This window comes from Trichosurus vulpecula, chromosome 5 (assembly GCF_011100635.1).
Source record: "Trichosurus vulpecula isolate mTriVul1 chromosome 5, mTriVul1.pri, whole genome shotgun sequence".
In the NCBI taxonomy this organism is placed as follows: domain Eukaryota; kingdom Metazoa; phylum Chordata; class Mammalia; order Diprotodontia; family Phalangeridae; genus Trichosurus; species Trichosurus vulpecula.
Genome location: NC_050577.1, coordinates 94923135 through 94950990, shown reverse-complemented (window position 1 = coordinate 94950990; position 27856 = coordinate 94923135). Strand labels below are relative to the sequence as shown.

The window sequence follows — 27856 nt, the reverse complement described above, 5'->3', positions numbered from 1 at the left end:
TACCTGGAATGGACATTAGATAACTTGTGAATGTGCTAAAGCACTTTAAGGGGGTAAAGTAATTGTCATTGATTTATCCCTAGGGAACAGAAGAAGAAGCTAGGAACCCAACTGAGCATCACAGAAGAAAGGAGGTTAGTAGGAGGCTTGAGAGAAGAATAACTGCTTGGTGTGTTTCTTCTGGAATGTAAAGGGATTATGAGATTGGGTCAAACATGAGATTCAAACCAATGTCATAGATCTTGGAGAAACTAGACTAAAAAGATTAGGATTGGACTTCCAAGTTACTTGAGCAGCAAGATGAAGGACTAGACATTTTCTCCAGTCTTCATAAACACCACAAATGTTCCAAAACAAGAATTATGCACGAGGCAAAAACAATTGTAGCCATCTCCACATGACAAGCCACTAAGAAGCCTAACAAGGCAACAACCTGTGAAATGAATAGCAGAGAAAGCTAATCCCTAATGCCTCACACTCTCCCTCAGTTTCCTTTCCTCAACCAGTCCCCACTCTAAGACAAGAACACAAGTCACTAGCTTTTGCTCTGGGGTACAATGGGCATTTTCCTTTGAGCTGCTGCAACAGTCTCTGCCAGAATACCTTGCCTCCACCGTCAGGCCACCATTACATGGCAAGAAGAAGCAGATCTCAAGTCTACCTACCCCTCAGGGGGGTGCAGTATATATAGGACAGTGAAAATATGCTCTTCTTGGGATGGTAGGCCTCTATAGAAGTAGTGCTTAGTTGGACAACTGTCAAACAGGAGAAAGTGGGGCTTGTTTTATACCATAAACTAAAATATAAGATAAAACTTTAAAAATCTGTTATGTTAATTTATCAGTCCTGCTAACCCTGTTTTATAATAATTTGTAAGTGCAATTTGGGAAACTGTGTATTTCCACCTTATAGTTAAGAGGAAATTACAGCTAAAACTCTTTGGCTCTCACTTATGGAAGGTATGACATTAGTAACTCATAATTTTAAGACCTAAAATTGGCAACTGATTACTGTGCATGAAAAGGAGGGAGTAAGGTGAAAGCCTCATCCGGATTGGTCCTGTCCTTTCAGAGCAGTCCACTTTGGGGTAAGAGGCAGTGCAGCAGGGTCAGTCTCTTCCACTTTGCATGAGGTGGGGTGTCTAGGAGCACAGCCCATAGCAGCTCTGAGGGTGGATGGAAAGCTCAGGTAGGGGCTCCAGGCTCAGCCCTTTCTCTGGAGTCCCTGTCAACTCCCCTTATTTTGTTCATGGAAACCCTTTGTGTGGGAAAGGTCATCAGCCCTAGGAAAGCTTGTTTGGGTTATGGAATTCCTAAGCAATGAAAGTGGCTTACTGAGAATTTACAAGTCTGTAAAATACAGAAGTGATTTCTAACGAAAAATTGATCTTTATATCAGGATCAGCCTAAGTTCAAGGAGATGAAAAATAAAACAAGTGAAGAAGGTTATGAATGTGGGACTCCTGGCAAACTTTTATTGTTTAATGCAGCCCCTTGAGAGTAAAAATAATTGTTTTTAGTCCTAAGCAGTTATTACCAAAATTTGCCATTTGAGGGAAAAGCTCTTGGGGCTGTGAGCAACTTTGTCCCAAGTTTTGAATTCAGAAATGGTTGTCTGATGGGTTATTAAGTCAGTAATCCACCATCTGAGGGAAATGCCACAAGCTACTCAGAGGAAATGTGATCCTGAACTGTTACAGGTAGAGAAAAGGTCAAGAATATGACCCTGGAATAGCTGAAGGTAGGAGCCCTTTGGCTCTGTTTCTCTATTGTATGTTTTCCGTTTGAACAGGAATGTTTCTTACCTGGTTATTCCTGAGTCTGGCTATGAGGTGGAATTGCTGCTGCATGGTTCACTGTTCAAGAGTCCACTGTGACTCTTACCTACTGACATGTTTTATTAGAAACAACTTATTTGATATGCACTGTTTTGAAACTGATTGCTTAAATGTCATCCCAACCCTTTTGCTATAATTCAAGTTAACTTGGTAACTTTTATGCAAATTCATTTGTGTATAATAGGTCAACTTCCTAGAACAAATGTTCTGTAACCTATGTTTTTATGTGAGAGTTAGATCCTTGTCTGTCTGCTTCTAAGGAGGGCATTGAAGAATTGAATTGAAATTAATTTAAATTAAGTGGTATTTAAATTTGGAGTTCTAAAGTAATTAACAGTTAAGGTAACAATTGTAAAGTAAACAACTGAGTAAAAATTTTGAGAAAACAAGAGCAAACGAATGCATATGTAATTTGCAAGGCTTGAAATCAGAGTTCTTGCCTCCTGTGGTATTAACAGATTTAGTTTGTATTTGGATGTCACATATATCAATGTAACAGTAACCCTTTAGCTTATTGTTAACAATGTTTATGTCAGGTATGGAGTTTAGATAAAGGCGAAAACAGCACAGGGTATTTATCAACTAAATTCTCTCAAGTTTCAGGTGACCTATGGGCTTCTCATTTGATGTCCCCTTTATAGCTCTATTGTTAATAAGATCATAACTATAAGGGTTGAGCTGGTTTTCATAACATTAACCAGTTATTGGAGAAGTAATACTTGAGTCTCTATGTTTGCTTTTATTAAGATGTGTTTTGTAAGAAATCTTAGCAGGAACTTCTAAGGAGACTCTACAAGTTACCTGGTACCAGAGAAGCGAATCTTTTGAAGTGGTGTCACTGACAACATAAAATTTTCCAGAGATGTGCCCAGGAACCAGACAACTGCATGGGAACCTGAGACTCAAGATGAAATGTGTTCATTAACTGAGCATTGGGAGTGGGTTACTGGGTTAAAGTGCTATCTGATCATTATTATATTGCTTTGGGATTTTCTTTCATGGTATTTGTTATATGTGTACCTCCCCCTTGCTTGTGCTTCTCCTTCTTCTCTTAGGCCCTGCTCCTCACTGACTTTATGTCCCATAGTATTAGAGACAGTGAACTTTTCATTGTGTGCCCTGTTCCTTTAGGATACCAACCACTGATAAGAGCAAAAATATGGAATGCTTTTATTTATCTTTGGGGGGATCTAGTGACCCCTTTGACCAAGAGGAGAGAATGTTAAAAAGGACTCTGCTATGACTGTACTATGTATTAGAAATTCCTTTCTTCGTAGGGGGACAGGACAATAGAGTTATACAACAACTAGCCAATCAGAAAGGCTTCAGAAGCCAAAAAGTGCTTGTCATACCAGGGATCCTTTGTGAGTGAATTGTAGCCAAATTTGGAGATGCCTGTAACTGTCAGAAACCACAGAACCAGCCTTGATCAGCACAAGGGCAACCTTGGGCAGTAGCTGCAGACCCAAAACATTGCTTCAGAGTTTTTAAGTCCAGCTTTATTGTGTCTACAAACTTCCCCTCCCCTTAACCTCTGATTCCTGCTTGAAAGCCTATAGAAACTGTATTATCTCACCCTTTTCCAGTCCCCTTTGAGCAGCTGAGAACTCCCTCCCTCTCTGCTCTCTTGTAGGGTCTTCTCTCCCCTGCAAGTCTTTTCTTAGACGATAAATGTTTTGTAGTCTGTGCTCAGTTTGTTCCACAGTGACTTCCTGTTTTTATTTTGTCCTCTCCTTCACCCAAACCCCACAGTCAATTTCACTTTCTATTCTGATACCGAATAGTTCTTATGAGAAGAAGTTTAGTTTCTGTGGTGGGCCACTCCTAGTAAGAAAAATAATCCTTTCCTGTTCATAATGAAGGAAAAAAACAAGAGAATATTTCAGTTAAGGTTAACAGTGACCTTAATGGGAGTATACGTATGTCTATGTTATGTGACCTGACCCAGCATGCACAAACTTCCTTCACTGCCTAAAGGCATCCCTCCCATTGCCTGGCCATGAACCACCCTCCTCTCATACATGAAATCTCTAAGATTAAATTTTTAGGGTATTCACTACAATCAGGGCCATTGTCTCAAGCAGATCATAGCAAAATGTATTCCATGCCATGCCTTCTCGTCTTAGCCTCTCTTTCTATTAATGATTCATCAGGCTCTCCTGGGTTCAATTGTCATCTCTGTGCAGATTACTTACCAAGATACATAGCCAACTTGCTCTCCTGAGCAAATGCCCTTTACCTTTAAATACCTGTAGCACATCTCCACTTGGACATGCCTGAAGCACTTCAACGCCAACAAAGCTTTGCACATGTATTTAGACTAGCAACAGAGCTCATCATCTTAAAACATATACGCTCGTCCTACCTTCCCTATTTCTGTCAAGGGCACTGCCATCTTTCTAGTTACCCAGGTTCACAACTTTGGAGTAATGCTCAATTCTGTACTCACCCTCACCAAACCATATGAACACTGCAAAGCCTTGATAATTCTACCTGGAAAATATCTCTTAATTTTTTTCCTTATCTTCACTCATGTAGCAAGTGACCTTGATTCAGTTCCTCATCACCTCTTGCTTGGACTTTTTCCACAGTCTCTTGAGTGGACTCCCAGCTTTTAAACCCTCTCTCCTCTCCTCTACACAGCTTCCAAATTAATATTTCTGAAAGCACAGTTCTGATCACATCACTCACTTCCTCTCTGTCATTTAAAGGCCTTCAAAATTTGGCTGCAACTTGCCTTTCTAGGTTTTTGGCAAACTGCTTTTTTTTTTTCCGCTTTCTCTACTTTCCAGACCAACTAGTCAACTTGCAATTCCTGTGTATGTCTTTACACAGGTTGTCCCTCATGCCTGGAATGTCTGCCCTCTGCCTCCTAGAATTTCTAGCTTCATCCAAGGTTCAGTTCAAATGATACCTCATTTGCCATGACACTTCAAATGGCATGCAAGACCGTTTCTGATCCAACCAGATGTCAGCTTCCCTAACCTTAGAAATTAGTTCATCTTTACATTTTTAAGTAAGAAATAATAAGAGCTAATACATATAGAATTTGAAACCTTACAAAGTGCTTTATAATTATTGCTATATTTGATCCTCACAACAATCCAGGAAATTAGGTACTATTTTCATGTCCATTTTACAGATGAGGAAATTGTGACACAAATACTACTTGCCAAGGGTCACCCATCTAGTGTCAGAGGTAGAATTCAATCTCAGATCCTTTTAACTTGAGGGCCACATATCACACTATCTTTGTATGAATTTTATATATACTTATTTGTGTAATGTTTTATTTTTTTACCAGTAGAATTTAAGTGCCTTAAGTGTACAGGCTGCTTTTATTTGTGTACTTATATTGTCAATGCTCAGTACAGTTTCAGGCACATAGACTGTAGAAAACCAACGCCTGTCAAATTCAACATAGCCAGATACTGACCTTCTCCCATAGGATCTTCTCTACCCTGCAAGCCTTTTCTCAGACAATAACTGCTTTGTAGTCTGCTGAGACTCTGTTTCATTTCAGGTCACTTCATGGGTCTGGGGTATGTGTGTCTTTTGTTAACAAAAGTCTAATGGAATCTTCACTATTGTTCCCTTCTTGGCTTCTATGGTGAGTTTAGTGTAGTGAGAAAAAAAATAATTCTTTGCTCTTCCAAAGGAGAAGGGAAATCATCAAGAAGAGGTGGCTCCTTTACCAATAGGCCAATAAGCACCCTCATCTACATGGTGTGATGGGAGCCAGGCTGTGATGACTCCCTCCCTGCTCAAATATATGTCCCTTGCCACCTTTCCAGCCTTAGGTCATTGAGCTTCTAGCCCTTCTGACACTGTTTTACAGGAATATGGTATAAATGGTCTGAGGCCCATGGTATGGGAGTCCCTAGGCTGGAGGATGAAAGGAGCATCATCACCATTTAGCCCTCTGATTTTGCCATATGCTGTGTGTTGACTCTGGAGCATCACAGACCAGGATCCTGGACTGACACAAACAGACCTCTGTGTTCTTAACAGGCCCACTAACCAGAATTTAGTTCCAAAAAGGAAAAAATATACCTTTACAAGCATTGCCTTTGCATTTTTTTTTGCAACTCTGCCCACCTCTTCACCTATGCTCATGTCAATCAATCGCTGTGCATGCTCTGCTCAAACCTACAAAAACAGTTGGTTTGATCAAAAACCAAACAACCTCTCTTAGCTACTGCTCCTTTAATGTCCTTGGAGAAGTGTTGATACAAGCATCACTTGCTGTATTCACCCTTTCCCTGCAGCCCCAGGACCATGCAGGCTTCTCTGGACAATCTCCTCCATGTTCTTCAAAGTGCCACTGGCCAGTCTCTCCCTGGCCTCAGTGCACCTCACCACACCATGCTTTCTGTTCTCCTAACACAGGTGGACTTTTGGAAGTCAGCACATCTAACTAGGGAACTCAAAGAGCTATGGGATGGAATGAGCGAAGCTGTGAGCCATGCTTCCTGAAAATGATAATTATCATCATACCTGACATTTAGATTGGGCTTTAAGACCAGCAAACACACTGCATATATTTTCATTTAATACAACAATCTCTGAGATAGGCAATATTCTCCCAATTCTACAAATGAGAAAACTGAGGCTCAGAAAGATTAAGTGATATATCTTTGGTCAAATAGCCAGTAATTGTCATAGGATACAATTCAAACCCAGAGCTCTCCTGATTCAAAGTCTAGCACTCTTTTACTACAGTGTATCCCTCTAGCTCAATAAAAAGTAATATAGGAAAATGAGGGATAGGAAAGGCCTGAGTCTCTCAGAACAAAATGCCCTTTAAATGATCACCCTGAGCATCCAAGGTCTCACCCCCTTGGCAATTCAAGCTCCTTTGCACTGAAACTTTCTGGGTTGTCCAATGCAGATGCTGGCCCTCTTTCTCTCCAACCTTTGCCTCCTCTTTGTTTCTCGCTTATTCTCCCCACCCTTCCTGTATTAATTGTTCTAATTTCTTGGTTTTCAGTTTGTCCTGCAGTGACTTCCTATTTTTATTTTGTCCTCTCCTTCACCCTAGCCTCACAGCCAATTTCACTTTCTATTCTGATATTGAATAGTTCTTACGGGAAGTTTAGTTTCTGTGGTAGGCCACACCTAGTAAGAAAAACAGTCCTTTTCTGCGCATAATAAAGGGAAAAAACCAATAAGGAAATATTTCAGTTAGGGATAATGGTGACCTTAAGTGGGAGTGTACATCTATCTACATTCTATGACCTGAATCAACATGCACAAACTTCCTTCTCTGCTTAAAAGCATCTCTCCCACTGCCTGGCCCTGAACCACTCTCCTCTCATATATGAAATCTCTAAGATTAAAATTTTGTGTATTTACCACAATCAAGCAGACCATGCATAGCAAAATGTATTCCATTCTATGCCTTCTCTTCTTACCCTCTCTTTCTGTTATTGATCCATCAGGCACTCCTGGGTTAAATTGTCATTTCTGTGCAGATGACTTACCAAGATACATAGCCAACTTTTACTGCTCTCCTGAACAAATGCCCTTTACCTCCAATTACCTGTAGAACATCTCCACTTGGATATCCCAGAGGCATTTCAACCCCAACAAAGCTTTGGACATGAATTTAGAGCAGCAACAGAGCTCATCATCTTAAAACATACCTCTCTTCCTACCTTCCCTATTTCTGTCAAGGGCACTGCCATCTTTCTAGTTACCCAGGTCTTCAATTTTGGAGTAATGCTCAATTCTACACTCACCCTTACCAAACCATGCACTCACTGCCAAGTCTTGATAATTCTACCTGGAAAACATCTCTTTATCTTTTTCCTTATCTTCACTCTTGTAAGAAGTGGCCTTAATTCAGTCCCTCATCACCTATTGTTTGGTCTCCTAAGGGGACTCCCAACTTCCACACCCTTTCTCTTCTCTCATCTACACAGCTTCCAAATTGATATTTCTGAAAGCACAATTCTGATCATGTCACTCTCCTCCTCAAGAAGCTTACTGGATCCCTATTGCCTCTTCAGATTTAATATGAACTCCCCCGTTGGCTACTTAAAGGCTTTCAAAATCCGGCTCCAAATTGCCTTTCTAGGTTTATTGCAAACTGCCTTTCCCCCCACTACACACTCTTCTTTCCAGGCCAACTAGTCAACTTGCTATTCCTATGTGTTTGTCTTTACACCTTTGGTGATCCAGCCAGAGGTCAGTCTCCTTAACTTTAGAAATTAATTTATCTTTACTTTTTTTAAAAAAAGCTAACACATAGCATATTTGAAGCCTTACAAAGTGCTTTACAATCACTGACATATTTGATTGTCACAACAATCCTGTAAATTTTGTAGCATCGTTATGTCCATTTTACTGACGAGGAAACTAAGGCTCACATGTTATTTAGCAAGGGTCATGCATCTAGTATCGGAGGTAAAATTCACACTCACATCCTTTTAACCCTTTCCATAATACAGTATCTTTGTATGAATTTTATATTTACTTGTGTAATGTTTTAAGAATTTAAGTGCCTTAAGGTTAGGAGCTGCTTTGGTTCATGTGCTAATATTCTCAACACCCAGTACAGTTCCTAGCACATAGAACATAGAAAACCAATGCCTGTCAAATTTAACATAGCCACATAGTGACCCTCTCCTATTAGCCATCTGTTTTAGTTTTTGTATTGGAATAATGTCAATGTCACTTTCTCTTTAAAAAAAAAAGGCATGAATTTTGTTATCACCTTAGCTAATTGCTATTTGGGTGATTTTTTTTGTTGGTGTTTGCTCAATTTTTCTCCAGCCTGGCTTGCTTTTAGGTGTCAATTAGCTGAAAAAAAAATGACCAAACACCACAAATCCAGAAGAAGAAAATAAAGTCAAAACTGCTACATCCAAACTCTCAACTAAAAATGTGAATTGTTCTCAGGCCCAAAAATAATTTCTAGGAAAGTCCAGAGAGGCTTTTGAAAATCAAAAAGAGAGGTAGAGGAAAAATTGGGAAAAGAAATGACAATGATGCGAGGAAATAATAATGACAAAAAAGAGTCGACAGTTTGGTTAAGGAGACACATAAAAAAAAACTGAAGAAAATAATATCCTTAAAAAAACAGAGTAGGCCAAAAGGTAAATGAAGTCCAAAAATCCAGTGAACAAAAGAATGCCTTAAAAAGCAGAATTGGCCAAATGGAAAGCAGGGTACAAAAGCTTACTGAAGGAAACAACTTGTTAAAAATTGGAAGTGGGCAAGTGGAAGCCAATGGCGCCATGAGACATCAAGAACCAAAACAAAATCAAAAGAATGAAAAAATAGAAATTGTGATATAAACAGGCAGTTGTGACACAAAGTAATCAAACCCATCCATAGTCATATGAAAAAATGCTCTATATAACTATTGATTAGAGAAATGCAAATTAAAACAACTCTATGGTATCACCCTACTCCTATTACATCAGCTAATATGACAGAAAAGGAAAATAACAAAACTAGGAGGAGATGTGGGAAAAATGAGACACTAATGCACTGTTGGTGGAGTTGTGAACTGATTCAACCATTCTGGAGAGAAATTTGGTACTCTACCCAAAGGCCTATAAAACCATGCATGTCCTTTGACCCAGCAATACCACTATGAGGTCTATATCTCAAAGAGATAAATAACATAAAGAAAGAGGACCTATATGTACAAAAATATTTATAGCACTGTTTAGTGGTATAAAAGTATTGTAAATTGAGGGTATGCTCATCAAATGGGGAATGGCTGAACAAGTTGTGGTATATGATTGTGATGGAATACTGTGTGCTATAAGAAATGATAAGGATGCTCTCAGAAAAAGTTGGAAAGACTTACATGAACTGATGCAAAATGAAATGAGCGGAACCAGGAGAACATTGCACACATTAACAGCAATATTGCATAAAGATCAACTGTGAATGATATAGATGGAACATAAGCAGCTAGGGACCCCAGGAAAGCTTTCTGCAGAAAATGATATTTGAGCTGGGTATGGAAGGAAACCAAGAGAGGAAGGAAACCAACTAAGAGGCAGAGATAAGGGAGGATTCTGGAAGTAGGGAGAGCAATCAAATATGGGGGACAGCCAGTACAAAGGCATGGAGATGGGAGCTGGAGTATTTTGTTTGGGGAACATCAAGTAGCTGGATCTTTGATTTCATGGAGTGGAATTAAGTATGAGACTTGGAAAAGTAGGAATGGAGCCAGGTGATGAGGAACTTTAAATGCCCAGTAGAGTTTAGAATTGATTCTAGAAGTAATGGAGAGCTTTTGGGGCTCATTGAGAGGGCAGGGTCTGAGGAAGGGGTGACATGATCAGATTTACCATTTAGAACAATTGTCTTGGAAGCTAAATGGAGGGTGCATTGAAATGAGGAGAAACTTTAGACAGGGACAGCAGTCAGATGTCTGTAGTCCAAGGGGGAGGTGATGAAAGCCTTAACTTGAGTGGTGGCTATGGGAGTAGGGAGGAAGGTATATATGTATATGTGTGTATATATATATATGTGTATACATTATATGTGTATATATACATATTATGTGTGTGTGTGTGTGTATACATATGTATACAAGAGAGATATCTTGAAGGTAGAAACACCAAAATTTGGGAGTGGATATGTGAGGTGAGGAAAATTGAGGAGTCCAGAAAAACACTGAGGAGTAAGTCTGGGTGACGGGAAAGATGGTGGTGCCTTTGAGAGAATTAGGGAAGTGCATAAGAGGGGAGAGTTGGGGCAGGGGTGAAAGAATAGAATAAATCCTGTTTTCACCATGTTGACTTTATAATGCTTATGAGACATCCAGTTCAAGATATTCAAGAGGTGGTGGGTGATTCATGACTAGAGGTCAAGAGAGAAACTAGAGCTTCATATATGGCTTTGGGAATCATCAGCATAGAGACAATAATTGACCATGTATGGAAACTGATGGGAAATGGGAAATAAGATCACCAAGTGAGATAATATAAAGCAAGAAGAGAAGAGGACCTATGGCAAAGCCTTAGAGGACACTCTTGATTATTGGATATGACACAAATCTTTGTTCAGTCATTTCAAGACTCTCCATGATCCTATTTGGAGTCTTCTTGGCAAAGATACTGGAGTGGCTTGCCATTTCCTTCTCCAGATCAATTTACAGATGAGGAAACTGAGGCAAACAGGGGTAAGTGACTTGTTCAAGATCGCACAGCTAGTAAGTGTCTGAGGCCAGATTTGAACTCACAAAAATGAGGCTTCTTGACTCCAAGCCAGCAATCTATATACTGTGCCACCTAGCTGCCCCACGACATAAATGAAGAACTAGCAAAGGAAATTAAAAAGAAGTCAGACAGAGAAAAGGTGAAACAGGAGAGAAGAGTGTCATTAAAACCTTGAGAGATGTTCTAGGAGAAGGAGATCAATAGTGTCAAATGCTGCAGATGAAGCTTGGAGGAATGGCCATTAGGTATGACAATTAAGAAATAATTGGTAATTTTGGAGAGGATTGTATCAGTTGAATAATGAGGTCAGAAGCCACTTTGGAGAGGTTTGAGCAGTGAGTGAGAGAAGAGAAAATGGAGGCACAGAATGTAGATTGTAGATGGCTTTCTCAAGGAATTTAGACACAAAGGTTAGCAGATATGTAGGATTTCTAACAGGGGTGGTATGATCAAGGAAAGATTTTTTTGCTTTAAATAGTATTATTTTTTCCACAGATATATATCAAGAAAAATTTTAGCATCCATTGTTACAAAATTTGAATTCCAAATATTTCTCCCTACTTCCTTTCTCTTCCCTATTCTAAAAAATTGTAGGCAGTTTGATATAGTTTATAAATACAGTATCATGTAAAACATATTTCCATATTCATCACAGTTGTGGGAGAAGAAACAGGTTAAAAGGGGGAAAACCCATGAGAAAGAATAAAATAAATTTAAAAAATGCTTCAATCTGCATTCAGAGTCCATCAGTTCTTTATATGTATATGGATAGCATTTTCCTTCATAAGTTCTTTATACTTGTCTTGGATCAATGTTTTGCTGAGAAAAGCTGAGTCATTATAGTTGATCATCACACGATGTTGCTCATACTGTATACAGTGTTTACCTGGTTCCTCTCATTTCACTTTGCATAAGTTTGTACAAATCTTTTCAAGTTTTTTTCTGAAATGTTCCTGTTTATCATTTCCTATTACACAATAGTATCCCATTACATTCATATACCACAGATTGTTTGTTCATTCCCCTATTGATGTGCATCCCCTCAATTTCCAATATTTTGCCACCATGAATAGGGCTGCTGTAAATATTTTTGCACATGTAGGTGCTTTTCTCTTTGTTACAATCTCTTTGGGATACAGACCTAGTAATGGAACAAAGGGTACACACATTTTGGTTGACCGTTGAGAACAGTTCCAAATTACTCTCCAGAATGGTTGGATCAGTTCTCAACCCTGTCAACAATGCATTAGTATCTCAATTTTTCCACACCTATTCCAACCCAACATTTGTCATTTTCCTTTTTTAGTATTAGCCAATTTGACAGGTGTGAGTTGGTATTTTGGAGTTATTTAAATTTGCATTTCTGTAACCAAATGTGATTTAGAGCACTTTTTCATATGCCTCTTGACAGCTTTGATTTCTTCATCTGAAAATTGCCTGTTCATATCCTTTAACCATTTATCATTTGGAAAATGGCATATATTCTTATAAATTTGACTCAGTTCTCTACATATTTGAGAAATGAAGCCTTTTTCAGAGACACTTCCTCTAAAGATTGTTTTCCTTCTAATCTTGGTTGCATTGATTTTATTTGTACAAAGACTTTCAATTTAACATGATCTAAGTTATCTATTCTATATTTTGTAATGCTCTCTATCTTTTGTTTAGTCATGAATTCTTTCCCTCCCCACAGATCTGACAGGTAGAGTATTCCTTGCTCTTCTAATTGGATTGCTTCATTGTCTATGGTTCCATTTAGCAAGATGTAGTTTACTTCCTTCTTTCTTTTAATTAGGTCTATTTTTGCTTTTACATAGTCTAAGATCAGGATTGCTAGCTTTGCTTTGTTTTTTTTTTTTACTTCACCTGAAGCATAACAGATTCTGCTACAGCCCCTTACCTTTACTCTGTGTGTGTGTCTCTGTTTCAAGTGCATTTCTTATAAGCAACATATTTTAGGATTCTGGTTTTTGATCCACTCTGCTATACACTTCCATTTTATGGGAGAGTTCATCCTATTCACAGTTATGATTACTACCTGTATATTTATCTCCATCCTATTCCTCCTCTTGTTTGTCCTCTCTCTCCTTTTACCCTTTCCCACCTCACCAGTGTTTTCCTTCTTTCTACCACTTCCCCTGATCCGCCCTGCTTTCTGTCAGTCCCCACGCCCCCCACCTTTACTCAGTATCCTCCCTTCCTACTTCCTTCTCAGGTAGGATAGATTTCCATACCAACTGATTGTGTATATTATTTTCTCTTTGAGCCCATACTGATGAGAGTAAGGTTTAAGCAATACCCATCACCTCCACTCCCACCTTACCCTCCACTCTAATTGGCCTTTCTTGCCTCTTCATGTGAGATGATTTAGTCCATTTTACCTCTCCCATCCTTCTGTATGCACTGTACTCCTCATTCCTTAATTTTTTAAAATGTCATTCCCTCAAGTTCACCTTATACCCATACCTTCTGTTTATGTATATTCCTTCTATGTGTACTATAATTGATACAATTTTTAAGTTATAAGTATCATCTTTCCATGTAAGGATGTTACCAATTGAGCTCCATTGAATTCCTTATGTTTTCTTTTCCCTTTTTACCTGTTTATGCCTCTCTTGCGTCTTGATATGGGAGGTTAACATTTTGCTTTAGTTCTCGTCTTCTCCTTATGAATGCTTGAAATCCTTCTATTTTGTTGAATGGCCATTTTTTCCCCTTGATGCATTATGCTTAATTTTGTGAGGTAAGTGATTCTCGGTTGTAGTCCTAGATCCTTTGCCCTCTGGAATATCACTCTATATGACAGCCAGTCCTTTAATGTTGCAGCTGCTAAGTCCTGTGGGATCCCAATTTTGACTCCCCAATATTTGAATTATTTCTTTCTGGCCACTTGTAGTAAGTTTTTCCTTGAGCTGGTAGTTCTGAAATTTGTCATTTGGGGTTTCTATTTTGGAATCTTTCCTAAGGTGATTGGTGGATTCTTTCAATGCTTATTTTGCCCTCTAGTTCCAGGATATCAGGCCAGTTTTCCTTGATAATTTCTTGAAAGATGATGTCCAAGTCCTCCTTTTGATTATGGCTTTCAGGTAGTCCCATGATTCTGATATTGTTTCTCCTGGATCAATTTTCCAGGTCAATTGTTTTTCCCAAGAGGTATTTTAAGTTTTCTTCATTTTTTTTCATTCTTTTGAATTTGATTTGATTCATGATGTCTCATAGAGGCATTAGCTTCCACTTATCCAATTCTAACTTTTAAGGAGTTGTTTTCCTCAATTAGCTTTTGTGCTTTCTTTTCCATTTGGGAAATGTTATGCTTTAAAGAGTTATCTTCTTCAGTGGATTTTTCTATCTGTGTTTCCATTTGGCCAATTCTACTTTTCAGCATTGTTTCCAAGCTGTTGAGCCTTGAGCTATTGAGTTGTAATTTTCTTGCATCACCCTCGTTTCTTTTCCAAATTTTTCTTCTACCTCTCATATGATTTTCAAGCTCCTTTTCGAGCTCTTAGATGAGTTCTTTCTGGGCTTGAGACCACTTTCCAGTTTTATTTGGGGGTTTTTCATATATATATATATATATATATATATATATATATATATATATATATATATATATATATATATTGTTGTCCTCTTCTGAGTTTGTGTCTAGATTTTCCCTGTCACCATAATAACTTTTTATGGTGAGAGTCTTTTTTTTTTTTTGCTGTTTTTTGCTCTTTTTTTGCCTTTTTCCTTTCTTTTAAATTTGATCTCTGCTTCCAGGGTGAAAAGGGCACTGTCCAAAGCTTCTTGTGCCAGAAACTATAGGCTCTGGCCATTTACCTGGTGCTGTGCTGATGTTGCCCTGGGGACCATGGGGGATCCTCATGTCTGGTGTTGCAATGAGAGAGTGTGGCAGAGATAGTGGCTCATGCTGTAAGAGGCCATAGGGGTCTGGCAGCTTACCTGGTGCTAAGCTGGAGTCCCAGTGGTGGTGTCTGACATGTGCTGAGGGCAGGTAGTGTTTTTCTGTGTTTCTCTGGGGCTGTGCTGAAGCAAGTAGAGGTCTGCCTGGGGCAGGAAGCCTGCTTGCCTGGGGCTATACTGAAGCACATGGTGTATCTGGGTGCTAAGGTATGTGGAAGGAAAAGGGCATCCTGGTGTTAGCATTTGCCTGCTGTACTACACTGAGACTCAGGATCTCCTGCTGGTTTGTTGAGGTGTGGCTCGCTGCTGGCTTGCTGGGATGCTTCTTGTCCTGGAATGCACTACCTTTTTACCTGAGTGAGACAGACCTTTCTTTCAGATACTCCAAGTCTCCAGGGTGAAAACACTGCTCCACATCATCTTTCTGCTGGCTCCACTGTTCCAGGGTTTGTTTTGGGGTGCTATTTTATGGTTGTTTGGAGGTAGACATGGGAGAGCTACAGTGATTTACTGCTTACTCTGCCATATTGGCTCCCAGAAGTCCCAATGGAGGATTTTGAGTCTTCATATTTATGCCACAATTCATTTTCTGCCCAAAGCTATTCCATCAGAAAGCTATGTTTCTTTGTATACATGTAATGAAGGACTGGTCAATAAGCCCAGCTCCTATGAGCCTTAGCAGAGTGCAGTTGGTGCAGTTCCTCACGTGGAAAAGGCAGGGGAGTCTGCTTTGGGAAATTTGTCATGATCTTATAATGGAAATGACTTGGAAAGACTTTGGAGTGTGCATAGACATTCTTTTGCTAGTTCCGCAGCCCATTAATCACATGGTCAATAGCAGTTTCTTTGAGTGGCTGCATTTGGGCATGAAGTTGCTGGAAATTTTAGTTTTTAGAAAGTTTATTAGGTATGTGATTCCATTGTATTTGTTCTTCTTATATCTTTAAAGTAAATATTCCTTTGTAAAAAGTTAATTGATGTTAAATAGTTAAATAGAACTGTGGCTCCAGTCACCACAGAAAGGATACCCCAACCCTGAGGGTTCCCACTAGGGAGCTACAGCAGCCTAATGCTAGGAAAGTGGGCCTATAATACTTGTCACATGTCTATTTTAGTAGTTTTGTTTTTTGTAGTCACAAGTTCTTTTCTTACTCGTTTTAGGCATCCAAAGGTATGTTTGCAGAAATGGCAAAACCTTACACCTCTAAAGAGTTGTTTTGAAACTTTTCTTTATACAAAAATACCTTTTTTCACCTTTTCTTCACAAAACTCTTCCTCGTGAAGAAGGTCTTAAAGGGACTATTGAAAGAGGTACATTGACTCAGTTCCCCATCCTTTCCAGCCTGACTTATCGATCAGGATGAAAGGAAGCTCTGGTAGGGAAGGAGACACTAAGTCTGCAGCATTTTGTATCTTCTGCTCTTTGTCACACTGCATTTTGTCACATTCTTTCTACCTTGGGGAGGAACTGAGATGCAAGGGCCCAATTTCTCCTGCTGAGGGGAACTTACCTGATTTGTCTTAAAGTTACCAATAAAAACCCTTGCTGATCTTTAGTGATCAGCCCTTCAGTGGGTTGCTACCCCAACCAACCAACAACCAACCACCTTGACATACTTATAATAAATCCATTTAATTCTCTTTATCCTGAGTTTTGCCTTGTTAATCAAGGTGAAAGCCCAAAAGAGTTTTCCTTTCAACAAGACAGCATAGCTTACAGGACAAGAGAAGGGGGAAAGTTCACTTAACAGAAGGTTTTAGTGGGAGGAGAAGGAGGAGCTTGAAAACAATTGGCAGGTGAGAAAACAGGAAAATGGTCCTAAAGTACCAAGGGAGACAGAGGAGGAGAGAGAGTGAGCAAAGGACTAGTTAATGTACAGATCCAATAATTAGGAGTTGGTTCCATGTTAGTCCAGAGGAGTGTTTTGTGCCCAGTAAAAATCTCTTTCTGGCAGTTTCTCAATTAAGGGACACTTTTGCCTGAAAGGGGCTCAGCACACCAAGCTAGATAATTTTTGAGATCTCTTTCTCTTTACCTCCCCAGTTTCAGGAAAAGGGCGGTCCATATGTAAGAAAGCTTTCATTTTCCATTTGCTTTCTACTACTCACACACAGCCAGGCTCCAGCCACTCCCTATACCAACACTGACCCTAAAGCTCAGCTCTGTGAGGAGAAGGGAGAAAACTCTTCAATTTGGTAAAGTTGCAGTGCGTGGATTGGCCAGGTGAGGGGTTAATGGCACCTTTTTGGGAGGGTGGGCTCCCTGCTCTGTCCAGGGGGGCAGAACTGCCACTCTCAGGCAGCCTGCTTTGTTTTTCTGATTGCTTAAAACCTTAGCTTTGGCTCCTACTGAGTCTGGGTGAAGTACATGTGTGTTGGCTGAATCTCCACTTCCTCCAAGAGCCCCAAGGTTGGCTTCTAGAGGACCATGCCTTCTCAGGTGAACAATTGTCCTTTCACACTTTTCCCAATTTGTGAGTGAGGGCTATTTTTGAGAGGAGGTAGGTGAGAGAGGTAACCTGCATTTGATCAGCAAATCTGCAGGAAAAAACAAACCAGCCTCTTGCCATAGAGTCAGGTCAGGGTGATTATTGTATTGAGAATTCAGTCACTATTAAAGAACAGAGATTTAGAAGCCAGCCTCACCCTTAGCCAGACAAGGTGGTGTACCGAGTATTGTAGTTAAAAGACAAATTTCAGTTTGCCAAAAATGTCCCCCTTTCTTTTTCATGCCTCAAATGCCTGTTCTGAATATCTGTTTCATGATTTGACCTTAATTTCTTTCACATAAGCATTGCTTTCTCCAGGTGTTCTCTGGCTACATTCTCTTCCTAGAGGAAGATTTACTTAGCTTTCCTAAGAGGAAGAGCAGAAAGACAGCTCAGGCTCCTCTTCCTTCCTCTGAACTTCCTGGCGGGTGCTTTGCCCATTGCTTTCCATTCCTGGTTGTTTGCAGCAAGAAAGGGGGAGAAAAAGGAGGCAAAAATGTATCAAAGACAGACTGAGCTCACTTAACAATTTAGCTGCATTCTGCAGTGAGCCAGCTAAGAGCACCCAATTATGGCAGCTATGATACTCACAAAGAACCCCTGAAATGAGAGGGGTGGGTTCTGTCATGGAGCTGGAAGGGCCCTGCAGAAGCAGCTGTGTGGGGCTGGATGGCTCCATTTGTCCAACATCAAAAATGTGTGTGTGGGGGGAGATGTTGTGGAGGGGTAGTGGAGAAGAATGGTCAGGGAAGCCACCAGGAAGGTCAGGGGAAGAATGGGGAATCAGAGCTGGCTCTCTTCTCCTTACACTGAACTTGGAGGCCTCCTTTCCTACTCTCCCCTCTCTTTCATGAGATGAAAACAACTTTTAGGTCTTCTCTCTGGGAATTCTGTGACTATACAGTATCATCTCCCCAGCAGGTCACTGTCCCAGTAAAACTGACATCTAAGTAATTTGTCTTTGCCACTCCCAAACGTCCTCTTTCTATGCTTTTTCCCATAAGCTTTGGCAGGGAAAGCATGCCTTTTTCACCAAGAACCCAAGGTCCCAATGCTGCCTCATTTCTCCAGTCAGAGAGTAAAGTCATCTAAAAAACTCACAGGAACTCCAACAAAAGTATAAGAATTGCAGTGTATTATCATCCTGCCCATAAACCATTTGTCCTCTAAAAGTGGATGTCAGGGAGAAGGCAATGATTAACCTAAAAGAATGACCTACCAAGGAGAGAATATCAGGAAGAGGAAGGCAGACATGTGAAGAGAGGAGGTTTGCTTGGTGTCCTTTAAGACCCCAAGATGTAATGTAGCCAGACCATCTGCTGTGTTCATGAATAAGGAGCACCTTAGATAGACAGTGCTTTTCTAGCTATGGAGGTACTTAGGAGATATTTTCAATCACCTGTCCCCACCCTTCCCCTAGAGACTGGTGGGAGCCCTGGACTTGGGTAAAGCCTGTTCTGCCCAAGGCCATAGAAAAGCTGAGGGCATCTGCTCTGACTCCCTGCCAGCCCTGGGGTAGACTAATCTCTGGCTTAAGAGAAGTCAATTCCTTCAATCCTTGGTTTACTCTTCGACTATTTTGGCACATCGAGGGTTACACTGAGAGGCATCCCAAAAAATGAGCATTCCAACCGTTTCCTCTTTAGGGTTTTTGTTTTGTTTCTGCTTCAGAGAAGTGGCTGCATTTCCTGTTTAGTCCTTTCCTTTGGCTTCAGAATGAATCTGTGTGTAGGGTGGCAGCCTAGAGGCTTCTAGAGGGTCAAAGTATTACCTTCTTTGCGTCTCCCTTTTTACATGGATCTTCGTATTTGTAAATGAACGGTCTCACTGTCATACCTCCTTTGTTCTTTCTATCTTTTAGAGAAAAGCCAAAAAGAAAGAAAGCCATTTATACCACATGAATGTAATCTATTTGACAGCATGGGACTGGACTAGATGTCCCTTAAGGCTCCCTTCAGCCCAAAGAGCATTGCTGCTACTCTCTGCAAAACCCCAACACTGTTTTCTTCCCAGCTGAAATGGAATGATATTTCTGTCTTAATAAAGAATGAAATAACCATTTTCCAAAAAGAAAGAAGGGATTTTGTAACTTCAAGTTTGCAAATAATTGCTTCTTAGCAACTGACGTTCTCATTAGTAACCAGACTTCCTTAGACTAAGGATTTCAAGCCAATGAAAATATTTTTAATCTAGGCTGAAACATAGCAGACTGTTTATCACTTTTTAAATTGACCACATAACTTATTTCAGAGATGAGATAACAAATGTTGCCAGCTTCATATTGCAGAGATGACATATTTGGATGCAGTAATGGCAACATGTAATAAATCTCACATTATGGGCAAATGACTGTTTAAAATCTAAAGGTCCTTTTATTTTCATACTTTCTTGTATTCCCTCATCTGAACTACGTGGAGAAGTGAAGGCATCAAGAAGTTACTTACCTTTCTTAGATCACGCAGCTAGTGAATGAGGATACTAGGAATGGAAGCCAGGATTTCTGACTCAAAGTCACTATAGTTTTATCCTAAGATAAACCAGTAGGTAGATACACTCCCACAGCCAATAGAACCATGCAAGAATGTCAAATTACTCAGGACTAAATTAGAAAGTGATCTTTGTGCAGTCAGGTAGGTTTTTAGTATAATACTTTTGGGTCCATTGTCAAGAATGTTGAATACAGCCGCCAGAGGGACTACCTGACCCTGACTCCATGGTGGAAGCCCACCCCTAATCCCAACCCTGCTAGTTTTGTGAAACTCCTCCTTTCTGTACTTACACCCGTTGTTCTGACCAGATATCACCACTCCCCAGCCTTCTTTATGGACCTTTAATTATTATGCAAAATAACTTATATAACAGCTGTGCCAGCAGTGGCTTGAATATATGATGAAGTAATGGACACAAAAAGACAAAGACATGGGGCTAGGCGAGTCATACAGTCAAGCTATAGACTGATTTTAATGGAGTTACTGACAGTATTTTATACAGGTTAATTGCTGAGTCACCCAGACTTCAAAGAAGAGTACAATAAAACGTTGGTTAAGTTTTTTATCTCCTTATTCCTGGGAGGGAGACACTATTTTTCCTCAAGGCTGACCAAATTGAAACATTTATGTTCTCTCACATATAGATAACCAGACTGAAACATTTCTGTCATCTCCCATGTGAGTAATCAGCTACAAAGGCGGGTTTTCTTTGCCAGGTCTTCTTATCCTAAAACTGGTCTTGCCATGAATAGACCCATTCTCAACTGACCCTGCTTTGCAGAGGGCTAAGAGGCCTAAACAGGATGCAGCTGGCTCCCCAGAGGCTGTGCCTTCCATCAGACTTCCCTCCTGGTGAATGTACTTAAACCCTGCAACATCTGACCCTCTTCAGCTCCCTAGTACTTTGGTCCTGCAATGGTGCCCAGGAATGAAATTCCATTGTCTCAGTTAAGGACCCTATTTTTGCTACTCTGGTAGTCCTTTTTATTTCAAGTTGACAGGAAAAATCTTGGTTTGGGCTTTGCCCTACAATAAGGCAAGCTCTGGATATAAGGCAAAAGTCATTTATTGTTATACCCATGCAGTAAGCGGCACTGATTATAAACTGCCACAGCTTCTATAGATAGGAGTATACAACTTCCACATAAGGACAAAAAAAAGGCTGATTGGTGTGTGCAGGAGGAAATGGGTTTTATGTCATGTCATCTTTTCCCCATGTCTAAGTATGCATGCCCAAGACTTATTTCCAGACTGCCATTTCCCAAATTACACAAATACCCAATGGTCAAGCAAAGTTTAAACATGACGTCACTTAGGGTAACTTTGCATGCTCATAAAACTTCACTCCCCCAAACCCAAAGTCAAAATATTGGAATTGTAAGCCTACTCTCAAATTCCCAAAGTTTTAATAGGATTGTGATATGTTATGGGAGAAATATCTCCTCTCTGAATTCCGAGTGTAGGTAACTTCTGCCATATGTATATTTACCTCATTGCAGAAATTGTAGAGGTAACAATCTAGGTTTCATTATTATGCTCAAGCACAGGTTCAGGCCTCAGAGAAGACCTGAAAGCCAATTAGGATTCTGGGGAGCTTTGTTATAGACAAAATTACATTGGAGTGAAAGAGAAATAATTCTTTTATTTATTGTAATTCTGCACATTCCTCTTAGGTCAGAAAAGTTAAAGAGAAGATAGATTCATAACTCCATACTTCCTTCAATGTTATGAAAGTTAGACAGACTTAGTTACTTGTCACAGATCTGTGTTTTGGCCTTAGAACACTGCACTATCTATAAGCAATGAGTGTCATTTTATATTTAGCCTTACCCAAAAGAGGGAAGTGAAATGCAGCATAGAATATTGGTTAGAGAACTGGTCTCAGAGAGAGGGTACATGGAGACAAGGAGATGAGGAATTCAGGCAGAAAGACAGACCCATTTCTGACATATACTGACCACGTGACCCTGGGCAAGTCACTTAACTTCTCAGGGCCTCAAGGAAAATTTATAAAGCTTGTACCTTGCAGAGCAGGTAGAAGGAGTTTTCTCAACAGAAATTCCTTAACCCCAATGATAACCACTGATCCTGTTCAAAAAAATATAGGGAAGGTTCCTGACAAATTGAAACCAGAACTCTTTATTCTGACAGAGATTTAAACAAAGAGTTAAAGTACTGGATTTTTTTTAATCTGTTAACCCCTTCTAGATTGGGGGGAGGGGAACCAGAGGCAGGGAACTAAGGGCTGGCCAGAGGCTCAGCATCAGCTCTTGGTAGGCCAATCCTGACCCTTGGGCAGGTGCAGATGAGAGAAGGGAATGAGGCACAGACATGGCCAGGAGGAAGTGGCTAAATGTCAGGTGGTAGCTGTAGGCTGTTGTGCCATAAGGGAAAAGACCCAGGTAGGTCAAGGCTGGTGAAGAAGTTATGGTCATATTTAGAAATGGCTGCCCTTGGTTGGCATCATCACAACAGTGATGGGAGAAGGCAAGGAGCAAGTGGTTCCCCTGGAAACATTTGGAGAGAGGATGAGGCCAAGAGAGGCACACCTCCAGCCTCTGCATCTGTTCTCTGCTACTTGGTCTCCCTCCTCCTCCAGTCCATCCTCCACACAGCTGTGAAATTAATTTTCCTGGAGCACAGTCTGAGCAGGTCACTCCCTTCCTCAGTAATCTCTGTTGGCTCCCTACTGCCTCTGCAATTCAATATAAAACCCTCTGTTTAGCATAGAAAGCCCTTTGCCACCTGGCCCCAACCAATCTCTCCTATGGTACATGTATTGCTCCTCTTCATGCATTTTTCAGTCCAGTCAAACTCGTCTTCTTGCTATTCATCACCCATGCTCTCCATTTCCGATCCAGGACCCCAGGAAGGCAAATGATTTGGCCAGGACACAGAGCCAGGTAAAAGTACATATGCGGACCAGAACCGAGGTCTCCTGACCCTGGGTCAGAGTCTCATTTCACTTCAGCACAATTGACAGTGACTTCAATTCTCATTCTTTTTCTACAGAAGTTGCACCCTGTAATGGCAGAAGGCTATCCTGGAGAGATTCCTGACAATATGAGTGAGGAGACAAGCCATGGTGAGCACACACTCAGGACTCCCCTGGACATGGTTAGAGTGGGAGGTGGTTGAGATCAGATAAGGTTCCCATTTCTATTTTTGCAAGTATGGTTTGGCCCTTTTCTAAGTAGGCAAAAGGTGCTCTGAGGGGCATTCTCCATTTGCCTGGCCTTCACTCATTTTCTCTTCTTTATTTTACTCTTTTCTTCATATTCTCTCATTCTTTAATTCATTCTTCTTTTTTTTTCATCCTGTATGTTTAACTAGTCCCCTAGATGTCACAATAACAACAGTAGGAAAAGAAAGTGGTACGAGTCAGTTTACTTCCTCCCATCACTGGATGCGGCTGGCCATAGCCAGGACATCTAGCAGTTGCCACTCTGTATCTAACCTATCCATTCATTCTAAGAATATGTTGAGCTTATGTAGTGTGAAATAGGGAGAAGAAATGAGAAGGTAGCTGATACAGTGACTAATACATCCTTTGTGGGAAAATATTCCCTGTTGTTTGAGGGCATGGCTATAACTAGACTGGGTCAGCTGCTGACATTCAGGGGGCACCCTTCCTTTCTGTGTATAACCCCATGCCTCAGTCCTCCACTAGTGTCCATCCCTGAGAGGAAAGAAGGTCAGTGGAAAGATCAACAGTGTTACAGCTGAGGGCCAACAGAAGATGGGAGAGGAGGACAATGGTATCATTGTCCTAATTAGAATGTCTAGTGTGAAACCGCACTCCAACTTTCATTTATTACCCATCAGCTGTTTTTGTCCCAGGGGAAAATTCCTTGTTTTTTCTGTTCTGATGGCTTATTAATTATTTAATTGTTTATTAATTAATTATTAATATCCAGAACATTGAGAGGTCTTGCAACAAAGGTTGCTACTATGTGTAAACTCTTAGACCCCACTGCCAACTGCAGACAGCTGTTTATCCCTGGCTCCATCCTTAGGTTATTTGCTGCTCACTGGCCCTACCTCTCTCTTCTCTCTTCTGTCCCCTTTTCCTCTTGGCTTTTGCCAACTAATCAAAGCACTCATTAGGACATGGTCATTGAACCAATGTTGGGTATGATGTTATAGCATTTGACTTTCAGGCTTTTGTTATGATTACTCAGATATGCTTAGATGCAGTGTCTTCTTTATGAAAGTATTTTTCATTCATGCATGCAGTTATTCATGCATACACAAGTAATAGTTAACATTTATATAAGGGATTTAGGATTTGCAAATAACTTTTCATAGGTTTTCTCGATTGATCTTCACAACACTTCTATATGGCAGGTAATTCTATTATTCCCATTTCACTGAGGAAACTGAGGCTGAAAGGGGACAGATGACCTGTCTAGGACCACATAGGTAGTAAGTATCTGAGGAAAGATTGAGATCCAGGTCTTACTGTCTCTGTCTAGAATTCTATCATAAACTACCTCTGGGTATGGATCTGTTCATTTAACAAAGGATTCACAGTGTGTATAGAACTATAACTGTTGGCATAAGGCAGGTAAGATAAGTATCTAAAGAATGGCAGGGACAAAGAGCACTACATAAATTTTGAGGATGAAAAGTTCACCATGGGCTGAGGTCATTAAGGAAGATTTCAAGAAAAGGCTAATCCCTGAAAGAGGTCTAGGTTCTAGAGAAAGAAAGAACAATCTGACATTCCTTACATGGAGAAGTCTTGGCAATGAGAATGCTGGTAATGCATCTTGGAAACAGTAAAGAGAGGATGATTTACAAAGGAGTGGGTTATAAGATTAGAAAAGTAGACTGGGGCTCTATTGTGGGGAGTCTAGAATGTCATGCTGAAGCACTGAGTTTTTATCCCACGTAATAAAGTACCATGAGAAACCACTAAAGGTTGTAGAAGATGGAAATGACATGATGAATATGGTATTTTAAAAAGATTAATCTGATTCTAGTGTATGGAAACATGGATTAGAGCTAGAAGAGGCCCAGGTCATCTAATCTAACCTCCTCATTTTACATGTGAGGAAACCAGTGCTCCCATAGGTAAGGTGACTCCCCCAAGATCACACAGGTAATAAGAAGCAAAGCCATCATTAGAACCCAGGTCTTCTGATTCTGAATCCAGGACTTTTTCCATGGCACCACCCTACCTCTATGAATTGAGAAAGAGAGATTAGACACCATTTATGGGAATGCTATGGTAATCCAGGTCTGAAGTAGGTATTAGAAATGGGAATAAAAAGTTAAGGACAGAAGAGAGAAACATGTAAGTTCGTTGACAACAGAGTTTGTGAATTATTTGCCTTTATAACTCCAGACTTAGTGTAGTGCCTTGCACATAGCAGTCACTCAATAAGTGTTTTGTTAAATTAAATTAAAAACAAAAAGGTTTGTGAAGATAAATAAGGTTAGTTCTAGAAATATTTGAGGGGTACAGGACAGGCAGACCAACCAGAGTGAGTACTAGGTGTCAACCGTCAGTAAGATGAACCAATTTCTGAGCCAGAGTTACATGCCTCTTACTACTGAAGGACATAATGTCAATGTGCATGTGACTCTGAGGCTGAAGCTAAGAGAAGAGACATGGCTGTCCTGGATGGAGAGGGAGACTGAAAGGATAGCAGTTGAAGGTAGAGCTTAACCCTGTCACTCTCATTACCCACATCTCAGGTTATGGACACCAAGACCCCAGCAAAAAGCAGTTGAGACTTGTCCTGGTGGGAAAAACAGGAGCTGGGAAAAGTGCAACAGGGAACAGCATCCTTGGAAAACAAGTATTTGTGGCAAGACTAGCAGCAAAGTCAGTGACCAAGAACTGTGAGAAGACAAGCAGATTGTGGAATGAGAGAGAAATTGTGGTTGTGGATACTCCCGGGATTTTTGATACTGATGTGTCTGATGTGGACACATCAAAGGAGATCAGCCGCTGCCTCATTATGTCCTCCCCTGGGCCTCATGCCATCATCTTGGTGGTCCCACTCAGTCGTTATACCAAGGAGGAGCAAGACGCAGTAAAGAAGATTCTGGGAATTTTTGGTTCCAAAGCTAGGAAATATATGATCCTTTTATTGACCAGGAAGGATGATTTGGAAGGCACTGATTTGAATCAATACTTAGATGAAAGTAGAAATGAAGCTTTGAAAGACCTGATTGGCCAGTTTGATGGAAGATACTGTGCATTCAACAACCGGGCAACTGGAGATGAGCAGGAGGCCCAGGTAACAGAGCTTCTGAGCTTGGTTGAGCAAGTAGTACAGAAGAATGGAGGCTCTTGCTATACAAACCAGATATATAAACTGACAGAAAAGAAGATTCAGGAAGAAACTGAAGCATTGCAAAGATCCTACATGCAAGAACTGGAAAGACAGAAAAAGAAAATAAGGCAGGAGTATGAAGAGGAAATCAGAAACTTAAAGGACGAACTAGAGCGGAAAGAAAGAGAAAAAAACATGTATAAGGCTCTTGCAGAAGAAGAAACTTTGTATGAAAATAAGCAAAGAGATGCCAGAAATGAGGTTATGAACTTTAATGGGTTCTTTGAAAGTTTCCTGAAAATCTTGGAAGTAGTTTCTGGCATAATTCAAATTATATTTAAGGACTAAGGAATTTTGTAACACTATTTTATGCTTTCTGCTACTTTTCCAGCTTCTTCCTTCTCTGTTGGTTATTGATGAATACTCAGGCCTCACAAGTCCATCCTAACACTCACATCTCCAAGAATAATGACAGTTGCAAACCTTTGGTTAACAAAAAACATTTCAGTCTGAAAATAAAAAGACAGATTATTTTCCTGTGAAAATCCAGAAAAGGAAATTCTAACTCTTTCTGAACTAAAAATTTTCCCTCCAAGATTCAGAGGAGGGAAAAAGTACCAATGGTCAAACAAGTAACAGGCTTTCAATATTTCTCCATACTCTCCCCCCTAGAAGGGGAACATATTCTCTGTGTGGTGACTTTCACTCACATTTCAATTGTTGTCATTACCAAGCTAGTATTTGTGTAGGAATTTAGGGTCTGTAGAACACTTTATATAAAGTTTACTTACACAAACACATAGTTACATACAAATCAAGTGTCATCTGATTTGTTCCTGAAAATAACCCAGTAAGATAGACACTATTATTATCCACACATCAGTAAGGAAATTAAATCTCAGAATCTGTGACTTGCTCATGAGAACAGTTAGTAAGTACCTGAGGTAGTATTTGAATTCAAGCCTTCCTTTCTCTAAGTCTGACCCTCTAACCACCACACTACCTACTTGACAGTTTCACCTTGGCCATTGTGTCCTTGATATTCATCTTAACCAAATGGTATTTGAAGAGGGAAGAGATAAAATCCTGTTATCTTCATGGTTCTTAACCCTAAGGTGGAATTGCCCATAGGTTTTCTGCTTCATAGTGATCCACTCTCTCTCTCTCATTACCTATCCATTTAAATTGTCAGAATTCTGTGTCATTGACTGTCATGTTACTAGCCATTGTGATAATTGTTCATTCATGTAGCTCTTTAAGATTTACAAAAAACTTTCATCACAGCAAATCTCTGAAATGATATTGCAGGTGTTACTCTTACTTTACAGGTGAGAAAATTGCAAACTAAAAAGATTTGATTTTTCCATTGCATAAAAGTTCTTAGTGTCAGGGTTTCTTCTGATTTCAAGTTCAGTGTGCTTTTTAGTATACACATTACCTCTTTCATTAAAAAATTGTTTGCCAAATGCCTCAGAATTCTATCTCTCCTGTACCAGTCATATTTAGAGTATAATTATGGGTCAAGTGGAATGTTAAATCCCTAAAAATTCATATGTGGTGAAAGACTCTGACTCAACAGATGAGACAATATGTTTTAATGTGTTCATTTCACTCTACTAGCTCAACTGCATGATCTTAATAAAATTTGACATTTCTGATTTTT

General features: G+C 40.0%; 1 protein-coding gene across 3 annotated transcripts; it reads left to right on the top strand.

Moving 5' to 3' along the window:
- Window positions 1-106: 106 nt before the first annotated feature.
- On the top strand, window positions 107-27856 carry LOC118849893 (GTPase IMAP family member 4-like). Of its 3 annotated transcripts, none has more exons than XM_036758984.1 (3): window positions 107-134; window positions 22919-22991; window positions 25610-27856. In XM_036758984.1, exons 2-3 carry the CDS (start codon window positions 22934-22936, stop codon window positions 26539-26541), a joined length of 990 nt encoding a protein of 329 aa, XP_036614879.1. In that variant the 5' UTR covers window positions 107-134; window positions 22919-22933; the 3' UTR covers window positions 26542-27856. The 3 variants fall into 3 exon arrangements, with proteins under 3 accessions (XP_036614879.1, XP_036614878.1, XP_036614877.1); XM_036758983.1 differs by lacking the exon at window positions 107-134 and adding an exon at window positions 17036-17152; XM_036758982.1 differs by lacking the exon at window positions 107-134 and adding an exon at window positions 22575-22809.

Excerpts from the sequence above, each read along its gene's own strand:
- LOC118849893 (XM_036758982.1), top strand. The coding sequence starts at position 22,681 with ATGTATTGCTCCTCTTCATGCATTTTTCAGTCCAGTCAAACTCGTCTT. Across the intron at positions 22,810-22,918 it reads TGGCCAGGACACAGAGCCAG|AAGTTGCACCCTGTAATGGC; the intron begins GTAAAAGTACAT and ends CTTTTTCTACAG. Across the intron at positions 22,992-25,609 it reads GAGTGAGGAGACAAGCCATG|GTTATGGACACCAAGACCCC; the intron begins GTGAGCACACAC and ends CCCACATCTCAG.